The sequence below is a fragment of the Haliotis asinina genome, chromosome 11 (genome assembly GCF_037392515.1).
Source record: "Haliotis asinina isolate JCU_RB_2024 chromosome 11, JCU_Hal_asi_v2, whole genome shotgun sequence".
Classification (NCBI taxonomy): Eukaryota; Metazoa; Mollusca; class Gastropoda; order Lepetellida; family Haliotidae; genus Haliotis; species Haliotis asinina.
The window spans coordinates 4,954,838-4,976,045 of NC_090290.1; the positions used below are offsets into that span (position 1 = coordinate 4,954,838).

General features: G+C 41.3%; 1 protein-coding gene across 3 annotated transcripts; it reads left to right on the forward strand.

Moving 5' to 3' along the window:
• Positions 1 to 1,182: 1,182 nt before the first annotated feature.
• LOC137256629 (retinol dehydrogenase 16-like) lies at positions 1,183 to 18,824 on the forward strand. Of its 3 annotated transcripts, none has more exons than XR_010954573.1 (6): positions 1,183 to 1,310; positions 12,577 to 12,908; positions 13,645 to 13,903; positions 15,117 to 15,280; positions 17,244 to 17,645; positions 17,906 to 18,824. XR_010954573.1 is itself a non-coding variant. In XM_067794526.1 (5 exons), exons 2-5 carry the CDS (start codon positions 12,584 to 12,586, stop codon positions 17,501 to 17,503), a joined length of 1,008 nt encoding a protein of 335 aa, XP_067650627.1. In that variant the 5' UTR covers positions 1,252 to 1,310; positions 12,577 to 12,583; the 3' UTR covers positions 17,504 to 18,824. The 3 variants fall into 3 exon arrangements, 1 of the variants encoding a protein (XP_067650627.1); XR_010954572.1 differs by lacking the exon at positions 1,183 to 1,310 and adding an exon at positions 12,207 to 12,295; XM_067794526.1 differs by having other exon boundaries at positions 1,252 to 1,310; positions 17,244 to 18,824.
• Positions 18,825 to 21,208: the final 2,384 nt, after the last annotated feature.

The following is a 21,208-nucleotide window of genomic DNA, read 5'->3' on the forward strand; positions in this document are numbered from 1 at the left end:
TGCATAACATACACTAGGTAGTCAAAATGTTTTAAAATACTCGTTTTTTGTCCGTAATTTACGCCTACGAGCTTAAATTTGAATTTAATTTTTACACGTTTAGAGTGACCTCCCGTTCCAAGTTTAGTGACTCTGACGCTCTAAAGACTCTCTATAGAGACTAGTCATTGTCTTAGATGACAGTCAGTTCTCTCATGATAGCATTAAACAGACTGTCAACTTTAGCATTCACTTTCACATCTATTCACTCGCTTAAACATTTTCAATACTGAATTTATCTGGACCAGTTTTCTAATTGAAGAGTTTTCAAAAATCCCGATTCTTTTCATTCTTGTCAAAATAAGGTGCATTTTCGAATTCAAGACCTGGGCTTGGTTAAATATTTCTTCACCACATCAGTGATTTTCCTTCTTTAAGCCTGGGGCTTAAATACGGGACTTCACAGTATTTACCCTACGCATGAAAAGGTTTTCTCTCGTGAAAACATTTTTAAACGCTATATACCTAATGATCAGAGCGACATTTTGAAACGTACTGGATTGGCGAACGGTTGGTCCGAACCCCATGTTTCGTCACGTTTGCTATATAGGATTTGTAAACCGATAACATGTGTCAACCACGTCAGCCATCACGACCGACCCAGTTAGTCGCCTCTTATGACAAGCATAGTCGCCTTTTTTGCTGAAGGCCTATACTACCCCGGGACCTTCACGGCCCATTGTTCAGACGTGATTAAACTCGTGTTAAACCTATCTTACTCATTAACTGAAAGGGGAAGTGGTGTAGTCTAATGGTTAAGTTTTCGCTCATCACCGAACACTCGGGTTTGAGTTCGCAGTTCAGTGCTGGAATAGATCCGGGAAACTATACTCACTCATTTACTCACTCACTATCTGAAGCTTATAATGACTTCCACCAGAGACCATATAATATAATCTATTATATGGTCTCTGCTTCCACATGTTAAACACTCCGCGAAATTCAAAGTTGTTTTCATTTGTGTCAAAGGAGTGATATTTACGAGTTCTCTTTCTTAATAAAACAGTAGCACGATCTAGACCTGGTTGAAAAAAGCTAACTATTTCTCCAGTTCTAGTACGAGTGTACGCAACACACTTGGCAGGAGGATGAACCCAACACTGGGGAGGCACGCGCTGATGCTGAGGATCTACAGCATCCTTGCACGTGGGGCAGCAGGATGATGAAACACTCAAATCATGTTGTTAAATTTACCCAAGGTTCGGCCTCATGGCCAGTTCGTGGAGCGAAGAGCACAGTGGGTGAACCGAGAACACGACGACTGTGAGGCGGTACGTTACTACCTTGATGTTTTGCCTTTACTATGTAGTGAGTCCCTTGTTTTTATTTGTCGCCTTTTTCATTTCTTCTATTGTTGTTTTTAATAGTTTTTAATAAATTGTCATGTTTTCCTTTCGCGGCTTTAAAGTTCTTCATTTTTCTTTTGTAGTTCAAAAGTTTTGTGCTGTTTCTTCGAAGCATTTTATGTCTTTAGTTGCTTTTGAAGCGCTAAATTCTTTCGAAGATGCCTTACTTGACCAAGAATTACTCTTATTTTAGGTCGCATGGCCCATAGTACAATTGCATTGTAAGGTATGCAGTCGTTGTCACATGGCCAAAATAATATTAAGAACTAAAGCTTTTAATTTCTTAAGCTGGTCATTTCTGGTGCTAAATTCTTTTGTTGTACTTTTGCGTTGTGCTGTTTGTTGTTTCAGATATTGATATGGGTTGTCGTTGTTGTTGTTGCGTGTCCTCCCTTTGAAGGCTGTTTTCATGTTTGTGTTGTTCCCGTGTTATCGTGACATCTGTAATTTGTGGTTTTCGTGCATTTTTATGCCGTTTGTATTTATGCCGCGTTTTGTTATTCATCTGCTATTCCTATTTTGTTATTATGCGTAGTTATTTCCAATCAGTTTATGTAAACATTCTGTACATATATGTACATATGTGATATTTACGCTTTTAAATAATTTACTGATTCCGATTTCCATGCATGTATTTATTATGGGCAAAACTGTTTACCTAAACATTCAGTACATATATGTATATATGTGATATTTCCGCTTTTAAATAGTGATTCCAATTTCCATATATGTATTTATTAAGGGCAATTTGTTTCTTGATAGCAAATCGTTCAATAAGCCAAATGATTACATATTGAATAGTTGCAAATAGAATAGATGTACGAACGAAGATAATGTGTTGACCAAGGACTGTGATAACAAAGAGAGTGGGCGCGTGAGTGAGTGAGTGAGTTTACGGTAAGTGATTTAAGGTTTAATGACAATAATATTAATAATTAATGTTTAATACGCCTGAAAACTGCGCTACAATGGATACACCTGCTAGTGATCAAATGTTTGTTAACTTCGAATAATTGGTTCGAAATGCGATATGTTTTGTTCCCACATATCACGAGATTGTAGAACTATTTAGGTTAGTGCGCGTCTTTCAAGCAGCTTTGGTATAAACAGCGAGGATGTTGTTATGTAGGAATCAGGATTGAATATTTTCTTCAGAGTGTTCTCAAGTGAGGGGAAGATGAAGCATGTAAACAGCGTGTGAGATTTACATCATGTCAGATAGCATCTACTGAGACAATCAAATGGTGATTCAGGTTTACAAGCTACAGACCAAACAAAGGGTTTCTCACGGTATAATGTTAACGTTTGTTCAACGCCTCACAATATATACAATATACTACCGTTGAAACGAACAGAAAGGGACCTCTCATTTTAGTTTGTTACAACTGTAGTTGGTTATACGTATTTGGACTAAAATATACAGCACGTGGCCAGAACAAAACAAGTTCGTTATATCCAACACTTTGCTATAAGCATAGTTGACTGCATGGACACTGAACCCGTTGTAGTTCCCATTGGTAGGTGCCCAGAATGCGTGTTGTCCGCATTATCGAGGACCAAACTAACCTATTTTCTTGAACAATGCTGTTAAAAACTTAACCGTTCTATGTGGCAGGCGCGTAATGTAAAGTACGTTTATTAATAAGCCGATATTTCTGTCATACCCATTTTATGCAATTCTTCTTCGAAATGCGTATAACAAACATTATGGATTCAGATTGGCATTCAGATAAAAAGGTTTCGTCTATTTGTTTCAAAACCACTTGTATGCATTAAATAAAGACAATGATTGTCTTAAATCGACCACCACACGCCGCAGATTAACATTTCGTCGTAATAAGTGTATTTTGATTAAATCTATTGTGAAAAATTCATGTTCAGAGAAAAGCGAACACAATAGCTTTAATGGCAGTACTGCAGGTGCAGAATGGCGCCCAGTCTCTATATTTTCCATAAGAACAAATAACATTATTTTGAATGAAAGAAGCCAGATCAGACATATTTACCCGGGGAACAGTCTTTGCGTTGTGTAGAAGTGAACATGATATGATAGGGATCTCCGTGTTTGTAAATCTACGTAGTTGTCCGAAATACGCATTTCCTGGAGAGGTCACGTGGGTTTGGCTGATCAGGGGCACCGGATGTAAACAAATCTGACTGCGCCACCTGCCGGGAATGTCTGCTCTGATGTATGTCCGTGTTCCTCGGAGTGCCATTTAGACATATGGTTAATGTACAACTGACATAACACGAATCCTTGATTGCTGTACACTATTCTAGCCTGAGCTTCCTCTTTATTCTGGAGCCATTTGTTAATACATTGTTATAAACATATGCTGTACCTGTTCGAGTAATCAAGTAGATGCCACAACTTGAATTAAAACAGGAAAAGTCCCTATAGGTAATGTTTTTTTTCTAATCTAAACATTCGGGGTTTGTTCATTTCTGATATAAATGCGATTACTTTCACGATTCTTTCCTGTTTTTCGCCTGCAAAACCAGTTAACGTCTCTTGGAAAATGACTTTTACTGTAAACCTTCGTTAGTCCGAAATCTCACATAAACAGTCCATTACCATTTATGTAATATTTACGGGTCAAACTTACTTATCCATACATTAATCCAGTATATTTATCACCAAACATTCCCTCAGCACATTGATCGACAACCCACGGTTTAGGGGTTTTGGCTTTATTGTGTATTTATGGATGCCATTGTAACGTATCTTTAAAAATTAATTTGTTAATGTTTTATTTTGTTCATCACCCGTGTACCCCCGAGTGTTATTTTGTTCCACGTATGAACACTCAGGTGTTCATTAAACGCGTTATTGCTAGCAGGTGTTATTCTATTTAACACGCGTGTACCCTCTGGTTTATTCTGTTCGACACGTGTGTACTCTCAGGTGTTTATTTAACACGTTATTGTTATTAGGTGTTATTCTATTCGACACGTGTGTGCCCACGGGTTTATTTTGTTCAACACGTGTGTACTCTCAGGTGTTTATTTAACACGTTATTATTATCAAGTGTTATTCTATTTAGCACGTTATTATCATCAGGTGTTATTCTATTCGACACGTGTGTACTCTCGGGTGTTTATTCAACACGTTATTGTTATTAGGTGTTGTTTTATTTAACACGTGTGTGCCCTCCGGTTTCTGTTCGACACGTGTGTACTCTCAGGTTTGTTTTGTTCAACACGTGTTCACTCAGGAGTTCATTTATTCAATATAATTATGTATGCCCTCCGGTTTTATTTTGTGATTTTTAAGAGGAAAACGCAGACAAACATCCCCAAAACAACACAAAGAGAATAAACAAAAGTAAAAACACAATAGACAATGCAGTCAACAGCGATCGAATAAACAACAACACTTGAAATCTCACCCAGTGGCAACGAAACGATTCACTCACATTGAAAACGAGTTGTACGAGCTCAGTTGGCTGAAAGGCATGCTGGGAATTTTCCTAACCATTCCTTGTTGCGTACAGCTAATGGACCAAGGATACACTTATCCAGTACGACAAGGAAACTCTGTTTTTTGTTAACGACCCTTCTACCTGACATCTGACACGTGATAACGGGGAACGGGGGAGTACGATCAAGGTCATGCGCTGAAGTAAACATTCAGTTTTCAGCGTCGCATCACGTGAATGCGTGAATTGCGTTTTGACATGCTCAGTTCACGAGGATAAAGACTTGCGTGTGTCTCTAAGGCAAGACTTATTTGTCAAAATTCTGTTTAGATTAGTCAATTAGATAAGGTCAAGTTGTCCGAAGAGTGGTGCTCTTCCGCGTATCTGCCTATTGTCGGGATAATGTTACTTAACTCTCTTTCGATGTATCGGTCAGTACAGCTTTGCTGACGGCTAACTAGTCGACAAAAAGGCCTTGTTCCGCCATGTGTAGAGCTGAAGACAGTAAGCGTCTACAGTCTTTCTGTACAGTATGTCAGTCACATCGCGGTGTGGCTGTCTGATGGTGGAGTAAGGCAAGCGTTAATTTCCTTCACCAAGATGACAAGTCCCAACTGAGAACAGAAAGAAATTGTTATTCGAGAGTATTATGTTTTGGACAGAGTAAGAGACAACGTCGTCTTTTCCAGAAGAGTGCGTGAGTGATTTTAGTGTTCCGCCGCACTCACCAATATCCCAGCTTTATGGCGGCGCTCTGAAAACAATCGAGTCTAAACCAGACAGTCCAGTGATCAATAGGATGAACCTCCATCTACACTCCTGGGATGCGATGAAATGCGTCAATCAAATTAGCGAGCCTGACCACCCGATACCGTTATTCGCCTCTACGACAAGCATGAGTTACTGCAAAACAGTTCTAACTCGGACCTTCACGGGTCTTTTTCGTCCAGAATATCGAAGCGTTCACAAAAGATAAACCTAAAAAGTGTTTATCACACAATTCTCTACCACAAGCTATATTCTGAGCATATCACGTGAGCGGGCGTTTCTCTTGTTTGTAAACACGCTCGAGTTTGTGAATATCTGTCAGTGTCATTTTGTTGAGTTATTGGTTCTAGTAGTTTAAATAACATTTTCTGGGCTTATCTACCAGTCTGACAGAGATCCTTTTGAGACGAATCGATTGGGTTGTGTGATTTAAGCTCAGCGACACAGTATACACCATTATTACTAGTCACGTGGTGACAGCAGCAACAGTTTGTGTAGTCAATTATGTTTGTTCCTGGTAAAACTGTATTATATGATTAACATTTTGTACAAAAGATGCAACAGTTCTGACCGACCGATTCCGTTATTCGCCACTTAACACACAGAAAACAGACTTAAAGTGGGCATGCAACTGACATAGAACTGACATATAACAGACATCGAGTGGGCATGAAAACTGACATGAACCAGTTGAATTATGCAAGAATCGGAATTCTCCTACGAGTTTGATATACAAATTGTGATAAATGTTGTTAAAACAATAATTCTATTTAATGGATTCTTTTGGGTGGATTACAGAAATAGATTCGTCCTGTCATTTAGCCGTTGTCATGGTAATTAACACAAACTTAAAGTAGATGTTATATGAAAGATATCAAACAGAGATAAGATAACATGTCCTTCCGCCAGTACTATTATATTGAGGCCACCAGAAAATACCACGATAGTGTACAGTCATCGGCGTTGTCAACAAACGGTACGGAAATACCTGTACGACATGAACTATTTCCGCTGACGCAAGTAACACCAAATTAAGAATGAGTGAACAGAGGGTACAGTGTCAATGATTCATTATGTGCCTTTCATGATTGGCGTGACGTCACACTGGGAGACCAATAGCTCCTTTATGTATAACGATCACAACGAACGAAATTCTCCATTTAAGAAGACTGAGATAAACCAAACTCGTCATACAAACATTGGTGAGTTGCTACTTCAATATTTTTTAATTTATAAACAATTTAATGAAATTTAATGAAACTGTACCTTCCTTGCCATGATATAACAATTATATAATAATGTCAACATAATAATTTGAATGAGTGAGTTTAGTTTTAATCCGCTTTGAGCAATTTTCCAGCACTATCACGGTTGGGGACACCAGGCTTCACCCATTGAAAGCTTTATCCATTAGGCCATGAAACCGATGATAGAATCAAGACAGACGGAACCTTTTCAGCTCAACAAGGATGGTTAAATGATTACGAATTGTTCACCTAAATTCATTGACAAGGACAGGCAGTAGTTTAAGTTTTATTTCTCAAAGCGTGTTTTAAAAATATCCATATCTCTCAGGCCTTCTTCCCTGAAAATTATAATGTCTAGAATACAACTGGGTATGTTTGTGGTTGGGTACTGGTGTGGCGTAGATGTTGGTGTTAAGTGTCCTGTCGCTGTAGGTATGGCTGTGGATGCTGAAGTTGTTGTGGATGTGGGTATGGATAGAGAAGCAGGCTGAACAGGATAAGGAAATATGTTTACAATTATGAAAACAAACGTTTTGATGTATCAGGGAACATAAATATGTTTTACTGACTTCCTCACAATAAATGTTTACGCTAAATTACCTAATGCATTACAGTCGAAGGTGCTCGAGTTTGACGTCAACCCTTGAGACAAACAAATAAATGTAAACTTCAAAATTCAAAATAACATGTTGCCAACCAGCCCTTAACGATGTCACTGTGTCAGGACAAAGTTTAATCACTTCCATTCCTGACCTATTTGGACACTCGCCAAGTTGAACAGAAAACCTCAACGTAAACAAATATAACAGTCACGTGACGCGTGTGCAGAATACTCCCCTACGATGCTAAATATAGTTTATCTGCGATTCTGTCTCATTCGCAGGAATTTATTGGAGCAGAATCCAAGTTCACGTTCCGGCTGCATTCCATCTTTTCGTTCTTTGTCGTTAAAATATCTTGGAATCGGTGGTGAGCGTCTGCACTTGTGGCCAGAGTAAGAGTTCAAGATGTCAGTGCGATGAGTGTGTGAGAAGACCGTGAAAGTGCGTGAAAGGCCCGGGTTCGATTCACCTCATGGGTACAATGTGCGAAGCCTACTTCTGAACAAAGTCCACCGACGTGTTTTGGCTGGAATATTGCTAAACTGCTCACTCAGCTGTTATAGTTTGAAATGCACATTCCCCCCTATCGGGCAGCTGATAATGCAAACCGAGAGTAGTCCTCTGTGTTGACTTACATATGAACGCGCGCTAATCATCGGTCAGTGCATTGGCATTGCCGTTCCCTAGTGAAACAATAAAGAGTTACGGTATACTTTTCATTCACGAGACGGATGGTGTGTAGACCAGGGTCTGAATGCCCCCATGGGAACAATGTGTGGAGCCCATGTTTGGTGTCCTCCGCCTTGATGTCGCTGGAATATTGCTAAACGTGGAGTAAAACTCAGTCAGTCCCTCATGGGGCGCCTAAAGTACCCTTACCGTGCGCACTAGTAAAAATGCAAGTCACCCCGACCCCCCCTCCGCCTACGTTCACTAACCACAACGTTTCCGAGGCACAGCGACCCATCCATGGGATATATTAATAAGTTCAGTCTTGACTAATTATTATTTAGACGTTGTTGTTATTTTCGCCCAACCACTCTTCAACTACTTGAAGCTGGGGATGACAACCATTTAACCAAAAAAGACTGCTCTACTGACGATGCCATCATCAGGATGATATTGACCCTAAATTTGCAATGCTGCTCGTCAGTGTTGCCACTGCACCACTAAGACCGCCATTCTCACCACTGCAACTATACCACCACCACCCACCATCACCACTACTACTACGACACCACCACCATCACTACTACTACTACTACTACTGCTGCTGCTGCTGCTGCTGCTGCTGCTGCTGCTGCTGCTACTACTGCTACTACTACTAGGACACCGCCCACCATCACCACTACTACTACTACTACTACTACTGCTACTAGGACACCGCCCACCATCACCACTACCACTACTACTACGACACCACCATCACTATCACCACCACTACTCCTACTACTGCTTTAGCGCGTTGAGTGGATTCAGCACTTTATAAATGTTCATTAGTGTTATTATTACTACTACTACTTTAAGTCAGTGAATATTCGCGTGGAACTGATCTTCAGCAATGCATAATTGGACAACAGTAACTGGATCAGACGTTATGTTGACACATACCTAACGCGTAGATCAGTGCTCATGATGCTGATCACTGGATTGTCTGGTACACACTCATGCATTTATAGACCGCCGCCATACCGTTGGAAAATTGCTGAGGGCGGTGTTAAGCAAACTAACTCTACGTATCTTCTATACTACTATTGGCTGAGCTGTTAAGGGGGAAATAATGCAACACACCAGTACATGTTCAATATACCACTACAGTATTACTGCTACCACCGTATTAATAAGACATTAACATAATCCCACGACTACTTCTACTGCTCACTGGATTGTCTGGTCCAGCCTAAACTCGATTTTTACCGCTGACAGATGTAGTAGGAACATTGCTGAGTGCCCGCTCACGACAAAGAACTACTACTACTACTACTACTACTACTACTACTACTACTACTACTACTACTACTACTACTACTACTACTACTACTACTGTCGACGGTCTGTAACCATGAAATAGAGAAATTAAACAACACATTACTGACCGGTACGAAACCACACGCCATCTGCTTGTCCGGTTTCCTGTCAAAAATTCGTTGACAAAACGGCCCCGTCAGTCACAAGTATGAGGTGAGGATGTGAACACACTACACCCACAAGTCCTGTGACAGAAGGGGCCCTCGGCGCTCCACCCCTTCCGTCTAGCACCCCGGGGGGTTATTGCACGGACGCTATTGGGGTGTCACGCTTCGGACCAGGGTTGTGACTAGGTCACAGGGTTCTGTATAGAATGCATGGAAGCATCCCAAAAGACGAAGTAAGCTGTAGTTAGTATTGGGAATCCATTGTCGCTGTCAAAGTCGCCATTGTCCTCGAGTATCACCCCGAAATGATCGCCACCAGGAACACCGCCCAGTAACAACTTCTCTCGGTTTGGAATGGCAATACTAAAGTCATCTCACTTACCTTTCGCCTTTTATACCTTCACAGGACATCGCTTCGTCAGCAGCGTTGCACGTGATGATTGAACATCATAACTATTTATACAAAATGCCGATTCTGCAGTCTGATTGCACAACCTGTCGTTTTATCGCATTACTAACAAGGGGAGGTCACTCTAACCAAAGTGTGTCCGCGGTTAACCGCTGTCACGGGCAGTCGATAGATGAGATTGCCCTGTTTTCACATGGCAGTCTTTATTTCATGACATTCGTCCTTTATCTAATCATAATGATATGTTCGGGCAGTTATGGAGTCTGGTTGGAATTTTGTCTTTACAGGACAGGTTGATTTGTGAAATTACGAAGTCACCTAAGTAAATGTACTCGAGTCTGGACCAAGCAGTAGGTACAAAAATAGAGAAAAATGATTTTTAAAAAATATTGTTCATAACATAAACCATGTCGATCGTGTGGTGTCAACATTGTTAGCCGTTATCCTGTTAGCCTAGTGGTTACAGCGTCCGCTCGTCACAGCCAAGACCCGGGTTTGATTCCCCACATGTGTGAAGCTCATTTCTGGTGCCCTTGCCCTGATGTTCCTGGAATATTAGGTGCTAAAACCATACTCACTCACTTCATAATTCTTTGACGAGAACATCAAGTTTATCAGATTGGATAAACTTATTGATAGTACCAGCCGATGATTACAGAGGGATATAGACATATATATTGACCCGGTCACTCTCTATATAAGTGTAAATATTGACATAATCCCACCAACATTGGATGTAAACATTTTTAGGTCTGTTTGTTGTATAAAGCTTCACTCAGCAATATGCCCCCTACATGACGAAGGGTTATACATATAATCGAGTTTAAACCAAACAATCCAGTGATCAACAGCACGACCACTGTGTGCGCAACTGGAATACGATGATATGTGTCAATCCAGTCAGCGAGCCTGACCCTTGGGTCCCTTTCTTACGACAAGCCTGGGTTGGTGAAGACCTGTTCTAACCCGGATTTTTAGGGATGTTTACACTGTAGAAGTAAAGGATTCATCTTCTAGTTGTGTTTAGTTTTAACCTATTAACCTATGAATACTAGTAAGCCCCTATGGTGTCCTTCCGCATTATGTGTCCGCTGACGGTAGCGACTAGACGTCATCAGTGCAGACGTTGTTGTCTGCCCCGGTGGTCTAATGGCGAAATGGCAAATGTGCCACTAAACATGGTAACGCAAATAACGTATTTGAGCTTGAGCCAAACAATTGCTTACTTGACATAAGAGGAGTAGATACACGGACTTGATACGCTGTCTCACATATATATTACCTGGCATATACAAGTATGTTTAGTGTAAGAAACAGATGCCTGATTACAAAGCCTTCCAGCATGACTCAGGAGCCAAATCCTTGCTATAGTGGCGAGTATGAGCAGGTACAAATATTGGCGTCTGGACACATCAGAAATTATTTCAAAAGGAGACATCTGCAATTATTGCAACGACAAAACATAAAATCGCTTGTGGCTTCATGAGCAACGAAAACCGACATCGTCATTCTCCGTTCGACCACTCATATATTGCGAAGTTGGTATTATCTGGCGTCCTTGAAGATATTATTACAGTAAGCTGGTATATAGAGAATCTCACTCAAGTGTCTACTGATATCAACTGTCAACATGAGTTGAATAAGTAACAAATATCTGAGACTTGCCGAGGATATTTTTACCTTTATCAACGAGTGTTGATATAAGATGTCAGTAAACACGAGGGTGAGATTCTATTTATCATCCAAAATCATTCTTCATTAGTTTTCAATGAAAAATGTGCATCTCAGAACATAGTACTGCCATTGGATTTGCAGTGCAGCGATGTCATATCATTGTGACGTCAGATTCATGACGTAATAATATTGTCAGGGCATTGTACAAATAGTTTCTACAGAAATTTCCTGTGGAACACAGTTTTGAATGCTATAACACGTTATTTGATTCCAAAGTTGTGGATGTGTAGGAATAAATACTGAAAACACCGCTGGGCATATTCAATGATATTGTGTGAAGTCATTCCAAATGCATCTTCCAACATAATGTCACACAGTTACGTCATAGGTTTTACAACAGACACATCAACAGCTGACGCTACAACAGACACTACAGCAGTATATTACGGCAGGCGTTACAACACTAAGGTGGAACAATGGACTGATAAGCAAGGCAGGGAAACTCACATAAGGCGTACTGGATTACACCCAGGTCATTGTCTATCTACGTTCCTATTGTTCTCGTACGTATTGGCTTTACACCAACATATGGTGACCCGGACTTCTAACTCTGTGTAGGGGATTACAAATATACCTTTAACGCTCAAGACTTGAAGGTAATGTGGGCCCAGTCTTTGACCTCTAGACAAATACTGGATTGTGGATTGTAAGACTGGACAATGGCACAAAACTGGACCATGGATCATATGACTGGACCATGGCACAAGACCGTTATGACGTCAAGGTAGGAGACAGGATACCAGAACAAGACGCAGACGCAGATTTATCACCGATGTCGGACCGCAGGAATCTCTAGTTTATTTCATTATTAATTTTACTGTGAATATCTACTGGGCTGGTGCATAACCTTGACCTTTCTTTTCTTTCTATGACACAGATCAGACATGATTCTCTGGGTCGTCATTTCCGCGTGTGTCGTCATGGTAACGATGTTTACCAAGTGGTTGATAGGGAAACAAACTGTCGGCAACTATGGTGACAGGTATGTTCTGATAACCGGCTGCAATAGTGGCTTTGGAAACCTTCTGGCCAAACGTCTTGACTCTCTCGGCTTCAACGTGTTTGCTGCCTGTCACAGCGACAACGGTGTAGATGAACTCAACGCCGCGACGTCAGAGCGACTTGTGACCTTCAAGCTGGAAATTGCAGATGTGAGCAGCATTCGCAGTGCTGTAGAGTTTGTCAAGTCAAGGATCCCTGCTGGTACTGGTGAGTGAGTGAGTTTGGTTTTAGGACGCTTGCAGCAATATTCTAGCAATATTGGGAGGACACCAGGAATGGGCTTCACACATTGTACCCATGTGGGGAATCGAACTCGGGTCTTTGGCATGGCGAGCGATCGCCCCATCAGCCAGAATTCTATATTATGCTTGGACATCCCGACTGGCAGTAGTTATTCAGTAGCTGAAGGGACGGTGCGGTAGTCATGTGGTTTAAACTAAACACACTGAATAAGCCGGTTATCCCATTTCCGGTGTCTCCTGCTGTGATATTGCTAGAATATTGCCAACAGCGGTGAAAACTGACACGGTGTAAGGTAACCTCCTAACAGGAGTAAGTGACTGAGCTGAGTTTGGCAATGTTTAATCTTGATGAAGAAAGTTAGTGAGGAGCTTAGGTTTACAGTTCTATACAATGTTCCAGCAGTAACAGCGAGGACACAAATGTTGGGAATCGAACCAGGACCTTTGCGATGATGAACGGACACTTCGTCCATTGCTATGATGTTGAAGGGTAGCCACACTTTACTGGAGTGTTTCGTCCCATTGCACCACAACTGAATTATCTTTGGTTATAATCAGATAATCGACCTGATAATGACTCTTTGGTTTCTGAACAGTGACGCTTTAATCCCTGCACCAAGCTGATATTCCGCCATGTTGGTAAATACTGTTAAAATGCCAAGTCAATCACTCGATCACTCACTGACTTTAACTATATTCAGGTCTGTGGGCACTCATCAACAATGCCGGTACAGCAGCCTCACTCGGACCCGTTGATTGGCTGGAGCGACAAGACTACGCAAGCGCACTTGATGTCAATCTTCTTGGTCTTGTTGACATTACAAGGTCGTTCCTACCACTGTTGCGTGAAGGTCAAGGTCGAGTTATCAACATGTCCAGTATTCTGACCAAAGTTGGCATGGGGCCGTCACCATATGTGGTGTCCAAATACGCAGTGGAAGGATTTTCCGACTGTCTCAGGTGAGCAAATGTTAGTGTCGAATTATAAACACACACAGCTGAGACTCACCTGCTGTATTTGTAGATAGTTTGGAGTCACTGCCTTCTATTCTCAATTTTGAAATCCAAATATCATTTGTACATTGACAGAAAAACAGACCATATAGACTCAATAGTGATGGCTACCTCGTTAAATAACCAAATTGAGTACAATAATACTGAAAGCTAAATACCATTTGCACATTGACAGGCAAACAGAAGGTATAGATAGAATACTGATGAGTACGAACCGAAGTTAAATAACGATATTAAATCGATAATACTGAAAAGCCACATATCATTGGTGCATTGACAGGAAAACGATAAGTAAGGATGACATACCGCGTTAAACAAAAAACAAACACACGTGTTCCGGACGTTTGTCACTGGCGTTTTGTGAACACCCGGTGTCGTCTCCATATGATAGTAATTTAAAAACACGTATTCATGGATAGTCGGAATCGTAGTCCTGTGTCCGCTGTAGTAAAGGTGTTCAGCAGGGTGAATATTGTTTTGAGTTTGTCGAGTGTGGTCTCCGCATACTCATTGCAATGTATACACATGTACAAATAGCTCGTGGCCATTCAGAATCGAAACTAACTCACTACAACGAAACTCGCTCGTGTGCAACACAGTTCTTCTTTATCTTTTCAAAGGGGGTGTAGGCTGGAATAAGGAACTCCTTTGCATAAACCAACCTGGACCCAAGTGTACTATCGGTGTTGCGATGATAGTAACTCCCATACTGAAACAAAGACTTACTGACAAGGATGTGTTGGCGTTGACATCGCTTTAGGCAAGTGGACACAGGGATTTTAGGGTTTAACTCAGTGACAAGTCTTCTTGGCATATATTGACCAAACATAACATTGCCACTATTGTGGATTTAATAATAAAATCGACTCGAAGATAAAGGCGATTGTACATTTCTAACTGGCGTGTTGGTGCTACCATTCGTTTTTCCTTATCAGATATGCAAAAGCGCAAATGTATCTCTGTTTTCATTCTGAAAACATCTCAGAGAATGTTAAAATGTACATATTTCAGGACTTATGTGTGATGGTCTCTCATTTATCTCGTGATATCACTTAAACACTGTGTATAAACAATTCACTCACTCATCCACTCACTCGCTCAATTACTCATTCGTCTGCTCACTCACTCACTCAATCACTCACTCACTCATCCATTTCAGACTTGAACTGTTCCGTCAGGGTGTATCTGTCATCGTTCTTCAACCGGGCTTCTACAGAACCAACTTTCTACCAGTGGAGACGATGGTGGTCAAATACAAGCAGAGCTTCAGACACGCCCACCAAGATGTCCAGGCGTTCTATGGAGAGGAGTATTTAGATAAGGGTATGTCTGTCCAGGCGTTCTGTGGAGAGGTGAATTTAGACAAGTGTATGTCTATCCTGGTGTTCTATGTGAAGGAGTATTTAGACAAGTGTATGTATGTCAAGATGTTCTATAGGGAGGGGTATTTAGACAAGGGCATGTCTGTCCAGGCGTTCTATGTTGATGAGTGTTTAGACAAGGGCATGTCTGTCCAGGCGTTCTATGTTGATGAGTGTTTAGACATGGGTATGTCTGTCCAGGCGTTCTATGTTGATGAGTGTTTAGACATGGGTATGTCTGTCCAGGCGTTCTATGTTGATGAGTGTTTAGACATGGGTATGTCTGTCCAGGCGTTCTATGTTGATGAGTGTTTAGACAAGGGCATGTCTGTCCAGGCGTTCTATGTTGATGAGTGTTTAGACATGGGTATGTCTGTCCAGGCGTTCTATGTTGATGAGTGTTTAGACATGGGTATGTCTGTCCAGGCGTTCTATGTTGATGAGTGTTTAGACATGGGTATGTCTGTCCAGGCGTTCTATGTTGATGAGTGTTTAGACATGGGTATGTCTGTCCAGGCGTTCTATGTTGATGAGTGTTTAGACAAGGGCATGTCTGTCCAGGCGTTCTATGTTGATGAGTGTTTAGACATGGGTATGTCTGTCCAGGCGTTCTATGTTGATGAGTGTTTAGACATGGGTATGTCTGTCCAGGCGTTCTATGTTGATGAGTGTTTAGACATGGGTATGTCTGTCCAGGCGTTCTATGTTGATGAGTGTTTAGACAAGGGCATGTCTGTCCAGGCGTTCTATGTTGATGAGTGTTTAGACATGGGTATGTCTGTCCAGGCGTTCTATGTTGATGAGTGTTTAGACATTGGTATGTCTGTCCAGGCGTTCTATGTTGATGAGTGTTTAGACATGGGTATGTCTGTCCAGGCGTTCTATGTTGATGAGTGTTTAGACATGGGTATGTCTGTCCAGGCGTTCTATGTTGATGAGTGTTTAGACATGGGTATGTCTGTCCAGGTGTTCTATGGGAAGGAGTATTTAGACAAGGGCATCTCTTTCCAGGCGTTCTATGTTGATGAGTGTTTAGACATGGGTATGTCTGTCCAGGTGTTCTGTGGGAAGGAGTATTTAGACAAGGGCATCTCTTTCCAGGCGTTCTATGTTGATGAGTGTTTAGACATGGGTATGTCTGTCCAGGTGTTCTGTGGGAAGGAGTATTTAGACAAGGGCATCTCTTTCCAGGCGTTCTGTGTTGATGAGTGTTTAGACATGGGTATGTCTGTCCAGGTATTCTCTGTGTGTGTGGAGGGGGGGGGAGGTATTTAGACAGGGATACGTGTGTTCAGGTGTTTTATGTTGAGGAGTATGAAGGGCATGTGTGTCTACGGAACTCGATGCTCATGAGGGCGATCACTGGATTGTCTGGCCCAGATATGAGTATCTACATATAGTTGGAATATTGTTAAAGAGGACGTTCACACAAACACTAGCAATGCGATCTCCACTTACCGATTAATAAATTCACCTTGAAATCTCTTCAGAATTGAACACATGGCTTGTTAGTGAGGTGGTAAAGGTGGGCCTGATGGTTAGGGTACCTAAATTCTTCGTGGCAAGTTGCCTCCCTTGGGCTCAGTGGGAACCCATAATCTTTATTCGGAAACTCGGCTCAAACCGACTATTTCTCGCCGTCTCATGTTTCACCTAGATAGTGAAACGTGCCTAACTCAGTGTATTCCTACCATGTTGAGTTATAATAAACGGAATGTTATTAAAACGGCATTTAACTCAGTTCGATGCGACAGAGTAGCTTTGTGGTAAGAACGTGCGCTCGTCACGTCGAAATTCCGGGTTCGATTCCCCACATGCGTACAAAGTGTGAAGCCCATTTCATGTCCCCCGCCGTGATATTGCTGGAATGTTGCTAAAAAGGCGTAAAACTACACTCACTTATTCCCTGTTCTTTATGATTTCAGCTTTGAAACATTGCCACGACATCGACTCCTTGACGTCATCTGACCTGTCACAGGTCACGAGGGCCTACGTGCACGCGGTGACTGCTCGATTCCCACGTGCGCGTTATATTGTGGGTCGAGACGCCAACATTATGTTCCGTGTGTTGTGGATCCTCCCTCTGTGGATGAAGGACAGGTTACTGGCGCTTCAGTACATCCAACCAGAAGGAACATTGACACAGAAGCATCGTCAGTCTGCAAAAGGCGGAATATCATCATGAAATCGTGGAAAGCAGAACTAGCAATAACTATTGGCAATTGAAGCAACTCCAGATGAGTGGTCTCTAATGAGCGGGAGACATGGATGGTCTACAGTCCCAGATTCCAGTTCCGCCATATAGCTGGAATATTGCTGCATGCGGCGTAAAACTAAACTCATTCACTCCCAGATTCGAGCTGAAATGACAACCGTTAAGAGAAATCAGAGACAAGAACTGACGTACTCCCTGATGTCGATCGTGGAGTCAAACTTTTACAAAACTCGCAATCCTATCACATTTTACGGAAAGGGCCGTGGTGTACTGAATGTACTGGACACTTTCCGTTCAGTGTCAGAATGCAGTAAGCATTCACACACCCGTTCCGAAAACTGCAACATCACGATTCATCTAGCCCCGGAATAGCATGAGTTGGTCACGAATTGGTCTCATATTTAATCGAAGACCTTTGGACTGCTCCTGAATGACACAAATGAGAAATGAAACGTGACTAGACGAGAATTTACTATAAGTTGCCAAATATCTGCGTTGTTTATTATATGTAAATGGCTTTTGTTCGTATTCCAGGCATATGGAATTTCTCGGGGGTATCGGTGTTAATCTCCATTAATGTCAGAGCACCTAACAGATTTTCCAGCCCTACAACTAGACAATCCAATGCTTACGTTTGCTCAAACCATCAATGATATTGTTCTGGACAGTAGCAGGAAGATCGTTCTGGCATACAAGCAACAATCGTTACTTTCATGATTATTCGTGACTAACTCGTGCTATTCCGGAATAAGTCGGGTACGGAAAGGGTCGAATGGTGCCGAATGGGTCGTGTAATTCTGGGACAAGCAGGTCACGGAAAGAAAGAGGCTTTCCATTCCCCGTTGGCGTCCAAAGACTGGCAGTATTTGTTTCAAGAATATCATCCACTCCGTAACCTGCAATATATAAGCTGGTTATGAATGGGAAGGAGACACTCATTCGTGACCGACCTTGTGTTAGCCCTGGACAAGCCGGACAGTCTTCTTTGGAGGTGACGGAAAGGGGCGAGTTGTGATGAATGTTTGACATTAATGATGTATACGTTCAACTGATTGAAGCGTTACAAAAATCACCCTGTTTGATTGTGGTGCCATATGCTTACATCCTCTGTTTCTCCATCCACATGGTTTTTGTGATCTCAAATTACCGTTGTTATTGGTTACGATACGAGAACTGTAGTTTTAATCGTTAACTGTGAGCGAGCCGTCTAAGACACCTGACTTGTGAGCCAGCGAGCTTGAGGTGCTGGTATCGAGCCTAACTGTGACCGGGAATAAAACCTTGCAGTCAACTCTTACAGTGTCGTCACAACCCCTAGTGTACACCACAACCCTGTGTACTTACAAAATACGAATCTGTTCATGAAGGGAGTCTTTTCACGAAGCAACCTTAACTAAGCTTAAACTTAACTCTGCAAGAGTTGGATAATAATACGATGTGGCGCATCCAATGATGACCATTTGAGCCGCTGTGCTGGATATTAGCGATATACAACTGTTAGTAGAATAATAATGATGAATCTAACTGGAAATCCAATGTTTAAAACGTAACTTCACTCAAGGATATTTGTAATGGAAATACATGTAATATCTTCATGTAAACATTCGTTACCACTCGCCCCTTTCCGTAAACAGCAAAAATTGCCCGCCACAGAATAACATGGGCTACACAAATCGTCGAGTGAAACAAGCTTTGATTTTTAGCTGCTACGAGTTATGTCCCTCACAATCAGCCCGACCTTTGATTGAAAGGTCACTGTTTCCGAAAATCAAGGACGATACAGCGGTTATAAAGTTTTATCCAAATGCTTCCTTGGAGAAGTGGATGGTGAATCTCATACACGGGTTAAATGACACAGGGAAAAACTATCTTATGTGAAATGCGTACCAATAAACTTATAACGTATTCATCGATGGAAAAGTGTCTCAACTGCCACTGAATTCGTTCACTGTGTGGAAGTTGCGGATCAAGAGTTTTAATGGAAGTATCACTAGACAACGTACGGAACTTATTAGCGTACGGCGTGGATTAAATTAGTTACAAAACCGCTTCATACGGTTGCAGAGTCGTCTTTATGTGTCGATTAAGATGCACATTTCACTGTCTATTGACCAGGCATGGAAAGCAGTACAAGTTAAGTGGAACTGATTTTCAGGTCGAGAATGTAAATGATGTCTACGAATAGAGACGCCTAAACCGGATTTTAGGAACCATTTATCAAGAACAGTTTGTTTTTGAGATTCTAGTCACATATATGATAAAAATTTACAGCATTATATTTTTATGCAGATATTACAAAAACGTGTTACCTTAATCAACTATTTGTTTGCACAGTAATGAAAGTTCTGTTTGATGAAACTTTCAATTGGACTGATTACATCATGTTGTATGATACAATTCCCGCCCGTGAAAGTTGACAAAGTGTGTGAATTGTGTACATATAGACAATCACTTCACACAACTGCAAGCAAAGGTCAACCAAAGATGAGGGCCATTTCAGGCCTCTATGCGTGATTCAATACATGAGCAGGACATACAAGATATTTCTCTATCAGTTATATACCATTAAAAAGTAGGAGATATTGGATTGATAACATGCAACTGACGAAGCAAAGGATAAAACAGATGGTGAAGCGAAATTTATTCCATTGCTTTGGAAATGTTTCATCTGTATAGATATATATTAATCTTTCCCATATGCATTGGCTAGTGGTATGCTCGCAAAATGGAATATCCCCTCCTGTTGGTCGACAGCCAACGTCATCAAGTCCAACAGGAACTGAGAATGTGCCTGTCAAATGTGGAATACTGCATACAAGTGTATATTTAGTTTAAAACGGGTCAAGGATCCTCATAAAATGTGCAATACGTGTATTTTTATGCCACAGTGTAATCGTATAACACAAATATATAAATAAAACATCTTGATCATACGTTAAGCATTTCTTTTTGTCACATTTCTATTTGAGTGAGTGTGTGAACGCCGGGTGAGTTCTACAGTATTCCACTCATTTACAGTTAAGGATACGCTGAAAAAAGGTTCATTCCGTCAGTTTAATGGAACATATTTTTTGCATCTCATTACCCGTTATCCTGGAGATATAAAAATTCATCTCCTATGTCCACTTTAGAAAGCTTTGGTATTTCGGGCCAAATGATTCCGCTTGTCGAGTAAGAAATCTTACCTGACAACTATAACCAAGTTATAAAAGTTAAATAAGAACAAGTCTTCTCTCCCATGTAAAGCTGAATACTAAGAACATATATGTAGGGTAATATCCTAAGCTCATTCGTTCTTTTATAGAACGTAATAACCAAAAAAGCCATTTTGGTGGAATATGTGTTGGAAAATTAACAGTCGATCTTTTTAGACACATCTTACAATATTACAGCTGTATGAAGTGCACGGATCAAGGTACGAGTGGTAGAAACCAGATTATCGATTTACAGGCAGTTTATAAATTGCTGGACAAGTTCCATTGTTTAGATTTTGCATGACCGAACAAAAGCACATTTCGTTTAACATCACAGTAGAACTACCAAGGAAAGATGATGATGTGAGAACTGTACAGAAGCGTATGAGGAGGTGTCTTTCGGAGGTGTCTTGAGGAGGAGACCCTGCTGAACTCTACAGCACTAGCAGTGAGTGAACGCTGAACATCGGCTGGCTTCTAT